The following is a 17,636-nucleotide window of genomic DNA, read 5'->3' as shown; positions in this document are numbered from 1 at the left end:
TTAGGGATGCAGCAGTAAACAAAATAAGCAAAACTCCCTGCACTCCTAGAGCTTATGTTCTAGTGAGTACACACACCAACTAAGTAAATCACAGAGTCCGACAAAGGGCGCTGTAGCCTGGTAAAGCAGGGTGGGTAGCAGAGAAGGCCAGAACAAGGTTACAGGCTGAAAACTGTGCAGACAAGGAGGGCCTGGCTGAGGAGGCAGCCCACTGGGGGTGTGACAGTGAGCCCCAGGGGCATCTGGGAGAAGAGTAGAGTGAACAGCAGGTGCAGATCTTTTCAGTTTCCCTTTGCTCTCCAGGACTGCCTGCATTTCTCGTCCCGACTCCAGGCCCACCAGCCACCTTTCTGATTACTAATTCAGGTCCCTGTGTGTCCTGAAACCTGGCAGAGAGCACCCTGAATGGCGCAGTTTCTAGAAGAGTGTACTCCCTGGGATCGGATAATAAATGGGCATCTGGTCTGTGTAAGATCATTTAGGGTGAGTCAGTCTCTAAGAAATTGATCCCTCCGGTATTCAGAACCCACGGTGGAAGAGGTCAGTCTTCCAAGCCAGGAAGGAGCCAGGCTTCACACTCAGGCAGTCGTGGGTTCAGATCCCAGTTCTGCTGCATGCTGCCTATGATACCAGGTCAGTTGTCCTCAGCTCCCAGGCACGGGGAGCATGAAGGTAACAGCACTGACCACTCGGGATGTTGGCGAGTATGAGAAGTGATATTGTATGTAAAGCTCTAGCCATGCTGCCTCGCTTAGAAAGGGTTCAAAACATGGTCATTCCACCCTTGGGCCTTTGCTGTGTGGCCACTTGACGTCCCTAGGTGATACGTCTTCTGACTTTACATAAAACCGAACCTATCATTGTATGTGCCTGCTATATTCTTGTTCTCTCTTCTGCTCGCACAATTTTCACAAGCACTTCCATTTGTTGACACTATTCCACAGTTATCTGGAATGCCTGCAGTGTGGTGTGATGTCGTGTACTAGACTTGGCTCTGGAACATCCAGCTTGGGTTCTGGTTCTGCAGTGCTATCAGCTCTGCAAACTGGGATCACATAATCTCTCTGAAGCTTGCTCTTTGTCTGTAACATGAGGGAGTAGACCATGTGATGTCCAAGTTTCCTCCTTAAACCTGCCCTTGAGATACTCCAAGGGTCATAGTCAGGTGGGCTGCAGATAGATTTGTTTCTTCTCCTTAGCAGTTTTAATGCATTAAGCTTGTGATCCCTGCCATTTACCCAGCAATTCCATTTTTGGAACTTAATTGGAAAATCACACACGTACACAAAGATGTGTACGCAAAGATATACAAGGGTGCCCAGCAAAATATTCCTTATAATAGTGAAAGCCAAAAGCAACTTCAGTATTCAAACACTGATGGCCGGGTTTCCGTGGTTTCCATGAGCTCCCGCTGTGTGCCACGCTCTGGTCTGGTGCTTGGGATACATCTGTGAACTGAACCAGTCTCGACAGAAAAAAGCAGTGTGTGATATGTTAGAAGATGGGAAGTGTTATGGAAAAAGGGAAAGTGAGCAGGTTGAGGGGGATCCCGTGTGTGGAGAGTATGGTTTCAGACATGGTAGCCGGGTGGGCCTCATTGAGAAGGACTTGCAGTTGGCGAAGGAGGGACTCAGCTACACAGATGTCAGGGAGGAACACACTCCAGGCAGAAGGAACGGCCAGTGCCGGGGCCCTAAGGCAGGAGCATGCCAATGGCTTTAAGGAAGAGGAGGACGCTGGGTGCTGGAAGAAGATGAACGGGGAGGAGGGGAGGGAGGTCAGCAGGGGATCAGGGGCCAAATTACAAAGGGCCTTGTTGGCCTCTGTGTAGATTGGCTTTTATTCTGAGTGAAATGGGAAGTCTTTGCAGGATTTGGGCAGAGGAGTGCCGTGGTCCGTTTTATGTGTTAGAGGAGACAGTGTGGTTAGTTGGGAACAGGCCACAGGGAGACCAGGAGAGACAATAACGTTAGGTGGGTGTTGCACAACCGGGGAAGAGAGATGGTGACTCAGAGGAGAATCTAAAGAAAGTGGAGACAGACAGATTCCTGGCGTATTTTGAAAACGAAACCAACAGGACTTGCTGACAGATTGGACGTGGGGTGTGAGAGCCAAGAGGTGGAGGATGACTTGGGTCTTCTGTCCAAGTAACAGGAAGGAAGGGGCCCCGTTGGTGACCAGGGGAGGCCTGCGTGGGATGGGCCTGGGGGAGGAGTGCAGGAGTTGGGTTTGGGAAATGTTAAGCGGGAGAAATGTGTTGGGCATCCAAGAGAGGACTAGTCCTTACTGGCTATGAATATTTCAGGTACCTCCCATGTTTAGCTGAGGAGCTGACTCTCCAGATATACTGGCTGAAGGACGGAACAAGAAAAATTATTCAAATGTTAAGTGAAATGAGCATCAGATGCCTCCAGTTTTGTTTTATATATAGGTATATGTGTGCACACGCGTGTTTGTGTAAGAAAAGGTACAGATAGATACCAAAATATTAACGGTAGTTATATGGGATTTGACTTTTGAGTGATTTCAACTTAATTTCCTTCTCCTTTTGAGAACGTGTACTTTCTAATATCTATCTCTACCAAGTAATTTGTATAAAAGGGAGAATTGTTCCGAAGAGTGAGAAGACTGACTTCTATCAATAAATCATAGTTATTTTTCCAATGATTGCCGAGTTGTTGAACCCTTGGACTTTTTACAGGTGTTTTTCCTTGTGAATAGAGGCACTATGAGCAGATTGCTTTCCTTTTTTTTTAAAGATTTCATTTATTTATTTGGCGGAGAGAGACGCAGCGAGAGAGGGAACACAAGCAAAGGGAGTGGGAGAGGGAGAGGCAGGCTTCCTGCCGAGCAGAGAACCCGATGCGGGGCTCGATCCCAGGACCCTGGGATCATGACCTGAGCCGAAGGCAGATGCTTAATGACTGAGCCACCCAGGCGCCCCAGCAGATTGCTTTCTTTTCTTGTGAAGTATTTTCTCACGGTCTCCCAAAATTCGAAATAATGGGGACGAAAAGATACAAAGATCTGTAGCTCTTAAATATTGCCAAATTATTCTGCAATAATAAAACTGAACAGATTTAGAGTATCAGCAATGGAAGAAAATGCCCATCAGCCTATTAGGAAAGATATCCTCCCCTCCTAGGTCAGGATTTCAAGTGCACACCAAAAAAATCACTTACCAGCATTTCTTCATCTGCCATGGGGCATAAAAAGGCCTCATGTAGGTCTTCCATACTTTGCAGGTGTAGGAATTGGCGTGGTGCATGCTGGGTACGAGAGACGCCTGGCCCATCACCTGGGAGCGCATAGCACTCCCTCTATCCTGGGAATCATAAATGGGAAAATCTCCTTCTTCCATAATGCAGTCGTCCGCGAGAACCTACGACAGTTTGTAGAAAGTCTGCTTCCAGGGAACTTGGTGGAGAAAGTAAGTACCTGGCGGAACAGTAGTTTACAAGGTACCTGGGAGCACTGGTGGCCCTGAACTCTGTCTGCGGTCATCTCAGACCTGAGTGTCATTTTGAACAGGACAAGATGCATGTTAATTAATTACTCAACTGAAATCATTTAAATGAAGTCTGTTGTAGACTGAACCAAGGTGAAAAGACGGAGAGAATCCCTCCCTGTTAGTAACCACTGGGCACATTTCCACGGTGGTGGGGATCTGAGCCTGAAATGACAGTGACTCTGATATTCTAAACAAAAAATTCAATCACAATGTAGGATGAAGGATTTCTTTCTGACTCATGAGTTTGTTCATTTGAAGGTATTTGTCTTATGAAAGGATTCAAATTAAGTTACATTTGGCTATATATTTAACAGTCACATCTATGGAAAACACAAGATTCCATGAAATCAAATATTTTTTGGAACTTCCAGAGCTTAGAGTAATACAAGTATGAATAAATTTCACAAACAAAAATTGCACTAAAGAAGCCAGGCACAAGGAGTTCATACTAGTTTATGATTTTTATACTTAAGCATTTTTTCCTCCAGTACCTTGGATTAGGGATCAAAGGAACTAGAACAAGATTCTTGTTTACTTTAAGTGATTCATTCCTTTAACTATACCAGGGAGAGTGAACATACCAACGATTCCAACCTATTTCCACATGCACTATTCATGGACTATCCCACCAGGATCATTATCCACAGAAGAGATATTTGTTGGAGCTAGCAGAGAGCAGGGCAGGCTCCTAGAATGATCGTAGGTTGTCCAGATGGGTCCTCAAACATTTATGAAATGTCTTTTCTCTGCCAGTCACTGTAAGTGTTGAGGACACTTTTCAAGGAGCTCCCAGTCTAGTGGGTGATTATTTCCATCTCATCTGCTGAGAGGCTGCCCACGAGAGCTGAGAAAGGCTTCTTGGCAGAAACGGTCCCTGTACTGAGTTCACCAAGTGAGGAGAGAGAGGGAATGAGTTGCAGGCAGAGGTCTGGGACATGAAGCAGTCAGCTCTGCGTGGGGTAGTCACTAGTGAGCAGGAGAGGGGTTTACAGGAATCTTGCTGCCAGGACCTCCGAGAGCCCGGTCGCCCTGGTGAGGAACTCGGGCTTTGGTTTGCAGGTGCTAGAGCCATTGAAGGGGGCTGAGCAGAGAGTGAATGATCAGATAGAGGTTTAATAGAGATCATTCTGGAAGCAGAATGGAAAGATAAATGGATTTTTTAACTATGAAAAATTTCTAGGTAAAATTTTTATTCGTGTTTTTTATATTCTCTCAGGATTATTTAAGGCATAAACAGGGAAGCACAAAAGTAGCAATTCACATGGTAATAAATGAAATTGTGTAACATACAGACCAAGTGGGCCCCCTTATTCTTTTAAGCCATTTTAAAAGCAATCATGGCATTATCTTCTACAGGGTAATAGATTAAGAAGGACAGTCTATAACAGGTTAAGAAGCATGTCTATAATTCAAAAGTTCGATTTTTTTATAACATGCTCAGTAATTACTCCAGAAAAGATTGTGATTTCAGTCTGTAAGACTGGGAACACATGAAAATATGAAATCAGTAACTATTCTTTTAAAACGTTGTAGTCAAACAGAGACAAAAGATGAGTGGTCTGCCTTTTTTAGTTTTTACAAAACAATCTTTTACAGATACTTGGTTTTGTTTCATTATCTCCTGACTACATTATAATGCAGTCGTTGAGAACTGAATACTGAAACTAACCTCCTCTCTTCCATTTAAGGTTACAAATAAAAATTACGTCCGGTTCCTCTCTGGCTGGCAGCAAGAGAATAAACCTCATGTGCTTCTGTTTGACCAGATGCCCGCCGTACCACTGCTGTACAAGGTATACTAGGCGCTGGGGGAATGTTTGCTCTTTTTTTGGTGGAAGGAACTTGTGGCCTGCTTGTCCTTTTTGTAAGAGCTTATCCAAAGAGAAATGTTTGAAGACCAGAAATCTGCCTTAACCACCATACACTGAGCACCTCCTGGTGCCATTAAATGTGCTAGTGCATTCCACACACATAACAGCATGGAATTTTCAGAAGAGCCCAGTGATACAGTATCATCCCTGTTTTACAGACCAAGATACTGAAGCTCAGAGAGGTTGTATAACCTACCCCCCTGGTGACTGCATGATTCCCAGACCCGCCCTCTGAATGACACCCTCTGCAGCACTTCCAGCACCCCTCTGGTTAGCCCTGTGACATGAGATGGGAGAGGAAAGTGTCCCGCTTAACCTCCAGCACGGTCACTGCCATCTTCCATAATTGAGGTGATTCCTCAAACGCTCCATGTCTCCAACCCAGTGTAGATCTCAGTAAATTGAATATTTTTCTCCATCTGTAAAAGAAAAATAAAATTCACTGTGTTTAGCTTTGTGGGTAGAGTTTTTGGGCATGGAACACCATAGAATTCCTCCAAGTGCACAGAGGTCTAACAGCCCGAGTAGGGCTATACAAGCTAGCATTCGTCTCCACCACTGGTGTGAACTGGTCACCCCTGGGTTTGTGTGATCCCGCTACCAGTTTAATTTTCTTCCTCTCTCTTACACCCTGACAGTTGACTGCTTTTGCATACAAAGATTACTTGTCATTTGGATATGTACACGTCGGTTTGAGAGGGGCGGAAGAGATGACAAGACAGTACAATGTCAATGTCTATGCCCCCACCATCTTGATCTTTAAAGAACACATAAACAAGCCTGCAGATGTTATCCAGGTACGTGAAAGTCGCCCTGTTTTGAGATTGCTCTCACATTGTATCTTGGGCCTTTAGAAATAAACAGCAACATTGAACAGAGCAAGTGAGAAGGAGAAATTCGTTTTTAATTTCTTCCTTCAGAGGCACGAAATTTAAAAACGAGTTTGGTTTTCATCCAGTTTGGGACTGTTTTCCTCAAAAAATAATCCTTTGACAGAAAATAGGGTGGTGATGATGCCAAGAGCTGAGGGAGGAAGATAATGGGGAGTTAGTGTTTCATGGGGACATTTTCCGTTTGGGATGGTGGCGACAGCAGTTGCACAACAGTGTGAATGTACTTAATGCCACAGAATTATGCACTTGGAAATGGTTAAAATGGCCCATTTATGTTATATATATTTTGCCACAAAAAATAAAATAGGAGGGGCACCTGGCTGGCTTAGTCACAGAGCATGTGACTCTCCTCTGGCTCGGGGTTGTAGGTTCAAGTCCCACATTGGGTATAGAGATTACTTAAAAATAAAATCTTTAAAAAAATTTTTTTAAATAAGAAACAATAATGATTACCTTATCTCTAAAGTGATCCTGTCAGAAAGTCAGTAATATTCTAAAATAAATTACAAAAATAAATTTAAAAGTTAAATATAAAACAACAATAAAAAGGAATGAAAGAAAACCATAAACTAACTTGGAGAACATATAAGTGAATATCTGAGCTTAAGATAAAGAAGCGCTAAAAATCTTGGAAAATCTTGTTTATAAGTTTTAAATTTGTATATAAGTACTTAAAAATTTTAAGTTAAACAATAAGCTAAGAGAAATATTTACAGCCAATCTAAAAAAGATTGTTATCTTTAATTTCTCATGAGCTTCTTCCAATCAAAGAGATCAACACAAAACTTACCAAAAGTGATCGCTTAATGGGTATAGGGTTTTCTTTCAGGGTGATGGAAATGTTTGGGACTAGAGAGAGGTGATTTTTACACAACACTGTGCATGTACAAAATGCCATGGAGTGATACATTTTAAAATAGCTAATCTTATGTTATGTGAATTTCACCTCAATAAAAAAAAAAAGTTTAATAAAACTTCCCAAGAAGAGTAGGCTGAGACTATGAATAAAATTCTGAGAAGAGATTTAGGTGACTAATAGTCACTTTTAAAAATTAAATCTCACTAATCAAGAAAAACCAGTTTAACATTTTCTTCTCCTCCCATCACATTGTTAAAGATTTTCAAAGTGAAGATACTCAGTTGAGAGTAGAGAGAAACAGTCGGTCTTTTGTTTTGCCAAGCTGGAGGAAGCTTCAGAAGTTTTCAGAAAAGTAGTTGGGTGATAATAGGCCAATTGCCTGGATTCATTCAGGAAAAGAGTACTCCTGAGTACCTGAGCTCCTTATGTGGGCCAAACGCTGCCCCTCGTGCTGGGGACAAAGCTCTGAACAAAGTCACCTGAATTCCCTGTAACAGGGCCTGTCCTGTGTCTAGCGGGACCGACAGACAATGGGCATAACATACTCCATGGTGCCGTGTCATATGGGGAGAAGCGCTACAGAGAAAAACAAAGCAGGGAAAGGGAGTGTGGGGTTGGGAGAGCAGGTTCACATTTTTTAAGGTAGAATGACCAAGAAGGGCCTCGCTAAGAGGAGGCTTGTGTAAAGACCTCAGGGAGATGAGATTACCTCTTAGGAATCTGTCCTCAGGGAAAAGGAATTCAGACCAAAATTACAGAGACATTATCATTTGTAACCAGTTTCACTGGGGGAAAAATACAAATAGCCAACAGTAGGCTAATTATTGGTATATACCAAGCAGGGACGACTATATAGTCATTTAGCCGTTAAAATGGCAGTTCTAGAACACTTACTGATGGGGACAGTTTTCATAACATAATGTTAAGAAGAACATGCAGGATGCAAAATTGAGGTGCCTCACCCTGTAGCGGGTCTGAACTCTGTCTGTGGTCATCTCAGACCTGAGTTCCATAGTAGTTAATTACTCAAACAAAATCATTTAAATGAAGTCTGTACGAGACTGAAAATTGAAATAGATGAAGCCCAGAGACTGAAGGATCTCAATATATATCAATTCTATACACACTGTAAACACTGATCTTGATTTTGTGACGTGTGTGTATGTGCATGCATGTGCAGGGGGAAAAGCCGGAAATAAGTACATCTCTTGATGGTAAAATTACATATTATCCTAATATTTGGGTTTTCAAAAATCCCTATCATGAACACGTATTATTTTATTTCTTTAATGTTATTTTTGTTTTGTTTTGTTTTTTAAGGATTTTTTTTTCACATAATCTCTACACCCAAAGTGGGGCTTAAACTTACAACCCTGAGATCCAAGAATCAGCATGCTCTACCCACTGAGCCAGCCAGGTGCCCCTATTTTTTTTTAAAAAAGCACTAAGATCCCTTTGATTCACTTTCTCTTAAAGGAAGCTAGAATGAGAAGTTCTATGAGATCCTTTCTTTCATTCACTCAGTAAACATTTTGTTGCCTGCCTGCTGTGTGAAAATACAGAGGAGCTCTGACATCCAGAGTTAGTCTTTGTCCTCACAACTCCTTCGGAGGAGAGAGGCCTGAAGGCAATTTCCAGCCACTGGCGTGGGTGACTCACTCAAATGTGAGAGTAGAGGAATGGCACTTGAGGCTGGGACTAAGGGAAAGACGTCGTCTGAGGCAGAATCAGATGGGGGAAGGGGACAGTGAGGAGAGAAGGGCAGGTTTAGGAAGAAGGTAATGAATTCAGTTGTGGACATACAGAATGCGAGCTGCCTACAGGAAGTCTGAGGGGAAGTGTCCATCGGACAGTAGGGTGTAGGGATCCAGGTCTTCGTGAGCTGGGGAGAGAGATCTGTAGCACCTCAGTGAGTTGTGAGAGGTAGAAGTCCTCAGTGTGGAGCAGTCTCCCAGCCATACATAGTAGGTGAGGTAAGGAGAGAAGGGGGCCAAGGACAAAATTCTGGACAACCGCCAGCAATTAAAAAGGGGGTGCCCTGCCCGATGGCAGCTGAGGAGCTGAGAGAATCAGGAAGAAAACATGCTGGTGGTGAAGAGAGGAAACGAACTTCTCAGTTCAAGATCAATCCATGAAGACTTCCTAAATTGCTTTTCAGTAATAGCTTCTACTCTTGAGAATGATTTTTTTATCCCTTAGGGAAAATTGTAACTCAAATACATTTACAGAATTACTGGCACAGGGACGCCCGGGTGGCTTAGTCGGTTAAGCGTCTGACTCTTGATTTCGGCTCGGGTCATGATCTCAGGGTCACGCGATCGAGCCCCTCACCGGGCTCTGTGGTGGGGGTGGAGCCTGTTTAAGATTCTCTCTCGCCCTCGCCCTCTGCCCCTCCCCTCTCCTGCGCACACACACATGCTCGCTCTAACTCTCTAAAAAAAAATTACTGGCACAATGGATGCTTTACCAGTTTGCTCCTATGGAGAAAAGCACCACTTGTTCCGTGGAGCACTACTGAATTTGTTTTATTTGCTGAATGGTATTTTTGGCCACATGGTAATTTCTTGATTCATTCTTCCATCAGTGGGCATTTTGGGGCTTTAGGAGCCGTGTTGTCATGAACATCATGGGTATCTCAGTCTATCTGGGTTTCTCTAGGACAGCAGTTTTCAGAATGAGGTTCACAGACCCTGGGGTGGGGGTGAGAAGTATGTGAGATCAAAACAACATGGAGACGTAATTTGTCCTTTTTCTCTGTGTTGACACTTGCACCGATGGTGTGAGAGCTGTGGTGGGAGAAACTGCCAGAGCGTAAACCCAGGACCTAACCCAGTGCATAAGCCCAGGACCTAACCCAGTGCATAAGCCCAGGACCTAACCCAGTGGATAAGCCCAGTACCTAACCCAGTGCATAAACCAAGTCACAACCCGGGCCATAAACCCAGGCCTGGGCCCCAGACTACCAATAAGCATCTGTTTTTCACTCCTAAGCACTCACCATAAAAACAAACAGAAACAACACTCCTTTATCACTTAATACCCTTGATGAAGCAGTAGCAGGTATTAATTTTATTAATAAATAGATTGATCCCTGAGTACACGTCTTTTGGGTGTTTTTAACATTCTGTGTGACAAAATGGGAACATTGCTGTGTGCCAAAGTATAAAGGTTGTTGTCTGGAGGGTAAGCATTTGTGTGTTGACTTAACTCGCGAGTTTTGAACTAGCCCCCTTTTTTAATGGAACATTATTTTTACTTGAGAGAATAACTGACAACTAGGGTTATTCAGACTTGGGTTTGTTGCAGATATTTCCTAAAAACTGAACATAGTGAGCCTAGCACTTTAAGGGAAACAACTGACAGAATGTTTTGCTGATGATAAAATTCAGGCTGCCGAGAAAATTAGAATTTTGAAAAATTTGTATCGGCCATTATGAGGTTCTCAAAACTTTCTGATGAGATTGGTTCATCAGTGTGGTGCGCCTTTTTTTATATGTATCATAAAATTCATCAGGATTTGGAAGATCAGTGAACCAATATTTTCCAAATGACCAACGAATGCCTGAGTAGGGGCGCCTGGGTGGCTCATTCGTTAGGTGTCTGCTCTCGGCTCAGGTCATGATCCCAGGGTCCTGGGATCGAGCCCCACATCGGGCTCCCTGCTTGGCAGGAAGCCTGCTTCTCCCTCTCCCACTCCCCCTGCTTGTGTTCCCTCTCTCGCTGTGTCTCTCTCTGTCAAATAAATAAAATCTTAAAAAAAAAAAAAAAGCCTGAGTAAAAGATCCATTTTAGTGCAAGGTGATCAGTGAGTTTGAATTTAACAAAGTATTAAAAGTTCATTGAATCCAGGGACACCTAGCTGTGACTCTTGATCTCAGGGTCATGAGTTCAAGCCTCATGTTGGGCATGGAGCCTACTTTAAAAAAAAAAAACATAAAGGTGTTCTGAGACCAGAAAGTTTTGAGAACTGTTGCTTCCCGGGTATATCTGGTTGCAAAATCACTGGGTCCTGGGGTCTACACATCTCCAGCTTTTCTAGGTAGTGTGTTTTCCAGAGTGATGTTACCAATTTACGTTTCTGCCAGCCACGTGTGAAAGTTTCATTGCTCCACATCCTTGCCAACACCAGTTCGATTTAATTTTTCTGAGTTGACTGATTAATGGTATCTCATTGTGATTCTGCTGTGCATTTCCCTTAATCACAAGAAAGCGGATGATGGGCCTTTTGGATTTCCCCTTTTGTGACATGACTGTCAAGTGTTTTACCCATTTTTTTCCTATTGAATTGTCTGCCTTTTTGCTCATGATTTGTAGCCAGTTACTTATACAACTGAAATCATGCAGTGTCTGGCTTTTCTCAGCTTATGTTTGTGAGGTTCATACATGTTGTCTGTGGAGCTTGGCGTGGGTATACTACAGTGTATCCGTCCAGGCTGCTGCTGACAGACTTTTTGCTTTTCCAGTTTTTAGTGATTTGACCAGTGCTGCTGTGACTATGTTCTTGCATTTGGCGTCTTTTTGATGAACATATGTTCTTACTTTTAAAGTATTTACTCGTGTCAACATTTTCCTTTTTGATTGATTAGTTCTGTTTGTTTACTGTTTAAGACATCTTCCCCTACATCAAAATAATAAAGATAATCCCTTCACGGAGCTTCTAAAAGCTTTATAGTTTGCCTTTTATACTTAGGTATTGGCCATTTGGAAATAGTCTTGAGGGGCACCTGGGTGGCTCAGATGGTCAAGCGTCTGCCTTCAACTCAGGTCATAATCCCAGGGTCCTGGGATCGAGCCCCGCATCGGGCTCCCTGCTCAGCAGGAAGCCTGCTTCTCCCTCTCCCACTCCCCCTGCTTGTGTTCCCTCTCTGTCAAATAAATAAATAAAATCTTAAAAAAAAAAAAAAAAGAAATAGTCTTGATAACTCACAGAGCAAGTCCTCCCACTTTGTTGTCTGGATTTTAGGAGGATGGGGGAGCTTCTTCAATAGCATGTTGGCTATTCTTGGTCTTTTGTATGTTTTATATACATATTCTGTTTGTCAAGTTCCTGTCAAAACAAACAAACGTGTTGGGATTTTATTGCGTTTGTACTGACTCTTTAAATCAGTTTGGGAAGAATACGCATCTTGACAAAATTTAGCCCTCCAAGCTGTGAGCATCATGTATCTGTTTTCATTTGTTTAGGTGTTCTGCAGTATGTCTCTATAAGCTATTATAATTTTCTCCGTGAAGATCGTACTTTTTTCCAGCTTATTTCTAGGTACCTCGTATTTTTTATGCTATTGAAAAAGGTTATCTTCTTTACTGCATTTTCTGTTTGCTGATATTAAGTAATAAAATTGATTTTTTTAAAGATTTATTTATTTTTAGAAAGAGCGTGTGCTTGCGAGTTGGGAGAGGCAGAGGGCAAAGGAGAGAGAGAATCACCACCAGACTCCCGGCTGAGCACAGAGCCCTACGGGCTGGATCCCACGACCCTGAGATCATGACCTGAGCCAAAACCAAGAGTCAGACGCTCAACCGACTGAGCCACCCAGGCGCCCCTATAATTGATGTTTAAACATTGACTTTGTGTCCAGAAATCTTGCTAAACTCTCTTACTGATTGAAATAACTTGAAATAACCATCTTTTGGGTTTGCTAAATACACAAACATATCATCTGAGATTAATGGCAGTTTTGCTTCTGTTTTATTCCTTTTTCGTACTTTACTGTGACCTCTGGTGTGACGTGGGATAGAAATGTAGTGATGGAGGGGGCACCTGGGTGGCTCAGTCAGTTGAGCATCTGACTCTTGATTTTGGCTCAGGTCATGATCTCAGGTCATGGGAACGAGCCTCAGGTCAGGCTCTGCGCTCAGCTGGGAGTCTGCTGGAGACTCTCCCTCTCCCTCTGCTCCTCTTCCTGCTCACGTGTGCGAGCAGACACGTGCTCCCTCTCTCGATCGCTCTCTCGCTCTTCCCCTAAAATAAATAAATAAATAAATAGAATCTTTAAAAAAAGAAAGAAAGAAGTGTAGTGATGAGGGCATCCTTGTTCTTGATCTCCATGCCCCCAGTAAGTATGATGTTTGCAGAAGGCTTTTTATTGCCGCCCTCAACAGGATAAGGAAGTTCCCTTCTATTCATCGCTGACCTGAATGGTATTGGTTTTTATCAAATGGATTTTTCCACAGCCATTGAGATTATCCTGATTTTTCTTCTTTAATTTTTTGTCTTCTAAAATGTGCTAAATACATTAATTCATTTTCTAATGTTAAACCTAATTTGAGTTCATCAGGTAAGTCCAACAAGATCATGATTTGTATTAGGCTTTCAACACATTGCTGGATTCAGTTTGCTAATACTTTGTTGAGGATTTTTGCGTTTGTGTTCAGAAATGAGGTTGACTTCTGGCTTTTCTTCCTCCTGATGCCCATGTGAGGCTTTGCATCATGAAGTGAGGTGGGTGCATTGTCCCTTTTTCTGTTCTCAAGAAGACTTTGTGTAAAATTGGATTGTCCTCTTGAAAGTTTCATCAAAACCATCTGTAACGCCATCTGGGCCTTGAGTTTGTGTTCAAGGAAAGATCTCTGACTGCCACCAGTTCACCTTCTTTAACGGTTACACAACTACTTAAGCTTTCTATTTTTTCAGATACTGCTATAGTTTTCTAGAAATTTGTCTATCTCATCTTAATTTTCAAATTTAAATAAATTTTCCTTTTAACTTTTACACGTAGGTGGTGATTCCTCCTTGTCATCCTTGATAATGGTTACTTGTGCTTTCTCGTTTGCATGACAGATTTTACCAGTGGTTTGTCAATTTTATTAGCTCTCCCAGAGAGCCAGCTTTGGCTCTGTTAATTCTTTCTTCTCCTTTTTCTGTGTTTGTTTTGCTTCGTGGATCTCTATTTTTATCTTTATTATTTCTTTCCCCCTTCAAATTTTTTGCTGTTTCTTTTTAACTTGATATGGGCATCTAGGTCATTAATTTCTTTTCTGTTTTATTCATTGTAACATTACCCTCCAAGTATGGCTTTATCCGTACCCAAGGGTTTATAAATAGTACTCTCATGAGTCATTCAAATTCTGGGTGGTACAGTTGGGTTAAGTGTCCTAGTCTTGTTTTGGGTCAGGTTATGATCTCAGGGTCGTGGGATGAAGCCCCAAGTCAGGCTCCATGCTCAGCGGGGAGTCTGCTTGAGATTCTCTCTCCCTCCCTTTCTGCCCCTCCCAATCACTCAGGCTCTCTAACAAATAAATAAATCTTTAAAAAAAATTCAGAGTATTTTCTTAATATCTGATAGGCTCTTCTGACATAAGCAGGTGATTCAAGGATGTTCCTTAACATGTAGGGATTTTCTTGTTTACATTTTATATGGATTTCTAGATTTTGGTCAGACAACCTACTGTATATATAATTTCAATCCTCCAAAATGCACAAAAACTAATAATAAAGGGGCCATCATACAGTTTTGTAGTCTGCCTTTTATACTTAGTAACTATGGAGTTTATTTTTTTTAATTGTTCCGTTTGCTGTCCATCTTATTTTTTCTTTTTTAAAGATTTTATTTATTTATTTGACAGAGACATAGCGAGAGAGGGAACACAAGCAGGGGGAGTGGGAGAGGGAGAAGCAGGCTTCCCGCGGAGCGGGGAGCCCGATGGAGGGCTCGATCCCAGGACCCTGGGATCATGACCTGAGCCGAAGGCAGACGCCCAACGACTGAGCCACCCAGGCGCCCCCAAACCGGCTTTTTAAATCTGCCAGCACGGACAAAATGGCAGCCGCACCAGGCCAAGAGCCGGCGCAGGCGGAGAAATAAAAGGCGCCGCGGGCCCCTCCCCCCCGCCCGGGCCTCCCCGGGGTGGCCGTCCGGGCGACCCTCCTTGGGCACCGGCGCGCCTTCGCGCCCCACGCCGCCGCACCGCCCTTCCCTCGCCGCGTCGGCCGCTTCTCGAGTCCGCAAACGAGGCGGCGCCTTTGTGCGTGCGCTGCCTTTGCGCTTCCAAAGGTGCCCCACTGCCGGAGGCTCTCACTTAAATCTGCCAGCATGTAACCATATACAAAAATTCTTCAGTGGAAAATTGATTTTCCTTTGACATGAAATATCTCCATCGTTGCTTTCAGCCCTGCACTGTTCAAATAGATCACCAATGTTTATTTGCTCAAACAGATCTGTCTTATTTGTTGTATTACTTTAGCCAGGGTCAGCCAGGTATTTTTTTCCGGTGGTTCTTTTTTTTTTTTTTTTTAATAATTTTTTTCCTTGAGTATAGTTTACATACAGTGTGACATTAGTTTCAGGTATACAAGATAGTGATTTGGCTTCTCTGTATGCTGTGCTCACCACGAGTGTGGCTACCATCTGTCACCATACACCGCTCTTACAGTATCATGGGTCAGCCACATTGTTTTTTTAAGCTTTAAGTAAAGCCCACTTGCAGTGAGAAAAGGGCATAAAACTCAACTGTTCCTTGGTTTTTCTGCAGGCCCGAGGTATGAAGAAACAGGTCATTGACGACTTCATCACCCAAAACAAGTATCTACTGGCAGCCAGGCTCACCAGCCAGAAGTTCTTCCACGAGCTCTGCCCCGTAAAGCGGTCTCACCGACAGAGGAAGTAAGGACTCCAGGCTTTGCCTCTGCTTGTCGCCGCAAGAGAGGGGCCACGTCGCATTTCTGTAGCGGGCAATTAAACATGGACCTGTGACGTCAGAACTTATTCTTTATGTTAGTAGTGGGGTGTATTAATCCAGGGTGTCAGCCTGGCCCGGGGTCAGAGAAGATCTCCCTAATTTATAACCCTTTAGCTGAGGCCAGAAGGATGAGTAGACTTTAGCCAGCTGTCAGGGAGAGGCTGGGTCACTTTATTTATTTATGTATGTATGTATGTGTGTATGTGTTTAGATTTTATTTATTTGTCAGAGAGAGAAAGAGAGAGCACAAGCAGGGGGAGCGGCAGCCAGAGGGAGAAGCAGGCTCCTCGCGGAGCAGGGAGCCCAATGTGGGGCTCAGTCCCAGGACCCTGCAATCGTGACCTGAGCCAAAGGCAGACGCCTAACCAACTGAGCCACCCAGGCATCCTGAGGCTGGGTCATTTTAAAGAAGCCTGGATATGAGCAAGTCACCGCTCCTACTAGGGGCCCCATGCAGGGCGAGCCTTTGGAGGCCTGGGGTGGGGAGCTGGGAAAACGCTAACCCTAGGGAAGTGTAGGACACTGAAGAAATGTTTAGAGAATTAGCTGGGAATGGGAAGGCTGAAGCATACTTATTCATACAGAGTATCTTTAAAAGTCTGGAAATACATGGGAAATATTTATTAGACACCTTTTAGATTAATGAGTCAGTGGCTTTAAATGTAGGGCTATTGTGCAGTGTGTCTAGATATGGAAGGGAGGAAAACATACTGGTCATCTTATTTGAAAATACAACTACAGTATTGTTTAAAGTGAGAAAACTTCCCTGTGTTTCCAGTTTTTCTGATTCCTTTGTAAGACTAAGGGAGAAGAAGACTTGAATTCGATATAGGGAAGAATATCATGGACTCTAAGGATTGTTGTGTGCATGGCCTTCAGAAACTATCCCAGATCCACGCACTTCTCACCTTTTTTACCACCACCAGCTCTGGAGACCCCCGGGCTAGCCTTCTAACCAGGCTCAGCTTCCGTTCCGTTCCCCTCTTGTGCCTTCCCCACACAGCAGCCAGTGATCTTCCTGGAACTGTGTGCTGGGTCCAGTTTCTCTCCATCCAGGGGTCTTTGCGCTCGCGGTTCTCTCTGCCTGGAACCCCCTGGCCCCTTTCCCCGTACGGCACACCCCATTCGGGTCTTTGCTCACCTCCGAGAGGTGACGTGTCCCTGTGCAATCTAATGGCCTGACATGGATTTGACCAGCCCTGCCTGTGGTGGAGGCACCAGAATAGCTGGCTTCTGAAAGGATTCAGAGGCCATTGCCTTAAAAGAAATTCCTGAGCGTGGTAACGTTTAGTTTGGGGAAGATCTCACCTGTCGAAAAGAAGCACGTCCCTGATGACGTTAGAGACGTTAGAGACTTCTAACGTACAGCTCCTATTAGTGAACTGTGTTCGCTTCTGTAAAACACACGCACCTCTTCTTCCCTCTGCTTGTTGTGGCCTCGGCCTCGGAGATGGATCCTAAAGTCTCCTCTTCTGCCAATGTGCAGGTACTGCGTGGTTTTACTGACCCCCGAGGCTGCCAAGCTGAGTAAACCCTTTGAGGCTTTCCTGTCCTTCGCCCTGGCAAACACACAGGACACGGTGAGATTCGTGCATGTCTACAGCGATCGACAGCAGGAGTTTGCCAGCACCTTACTATCAGACATTGATCCGTTTCAAGGAAAATCAGCGGTGAGTCATGAATTCTCTTCTTACTCCAAGCTCTTGACAGGCTCATGGCACCTGAACTCTGTTTCTCCCTTCTTTGGGCATTTTGAATACAGATTCCAGGAAATCCAGAAATCTCTGAGCCTGTTTTGAAAGCTTACTCTTGAAATACAGTCT

At 43.7% G+C, this 17,636-nt stretch overlaps 1 protein-coding gene across 2 annotated transcripts in view; it reads left to right on the top strand.

The window, feature by feature from the left end:
* DNAJC16 (DnaJ heat shock protein family (Hsp40) member C16) overlaps positions 1-17,636 on the top strand; it is a 39,432-nt gene that overhangs the window by 14,545 nt on the left and 7,251 nt on the right. For both annotated transcript variants that reach the window (XM_028108592.2, XM_088022605.1), the window contains 5 exons: positions 3,246-3,430; positions 5,200-5,304; positions 6,021-6,179; positions 15,607-15,737; positions 17,300-17,483. In XM_028108592.2, the coding sequence (XP_027964393.1) occupies positions 3,246-3,430; positions 5,200-5,304; positions 6,021-6,179; positions 15,607-15,737; positions 17,300-17,483 (764 nt within the window). The remainder of the gene's footprint in view (positions 1-3,245; positions 3,431-5,199; positions 5,305-6,020; positions 6,180-15,606; positions 15,738-17,299; positions 17,484-17,636) is intronic.

This window comes from Eumetopias jubatus, unplaced genomic scaffold (genome assembly GCF_037043125.1).
Source record: "Eumetopias jubatus isolate StellerSeaLion01/CBP00866 unplaced genomic scaffold, mEumJub1_p1.0 scaffold_4, whole genome shotgun sequence".
NCBI classification, from domain to species: Eukaryota; Metazoa; Chordata; class Mammalia; order Carnivora; family Otariidae; genus Eumetopias; species Eumetopias jubatus.
The sequence above is the reverse complement of the archived record's forward strand: the minus strand, read 5'-3'. Positions and strand labels throughout refer to the sequence as shown.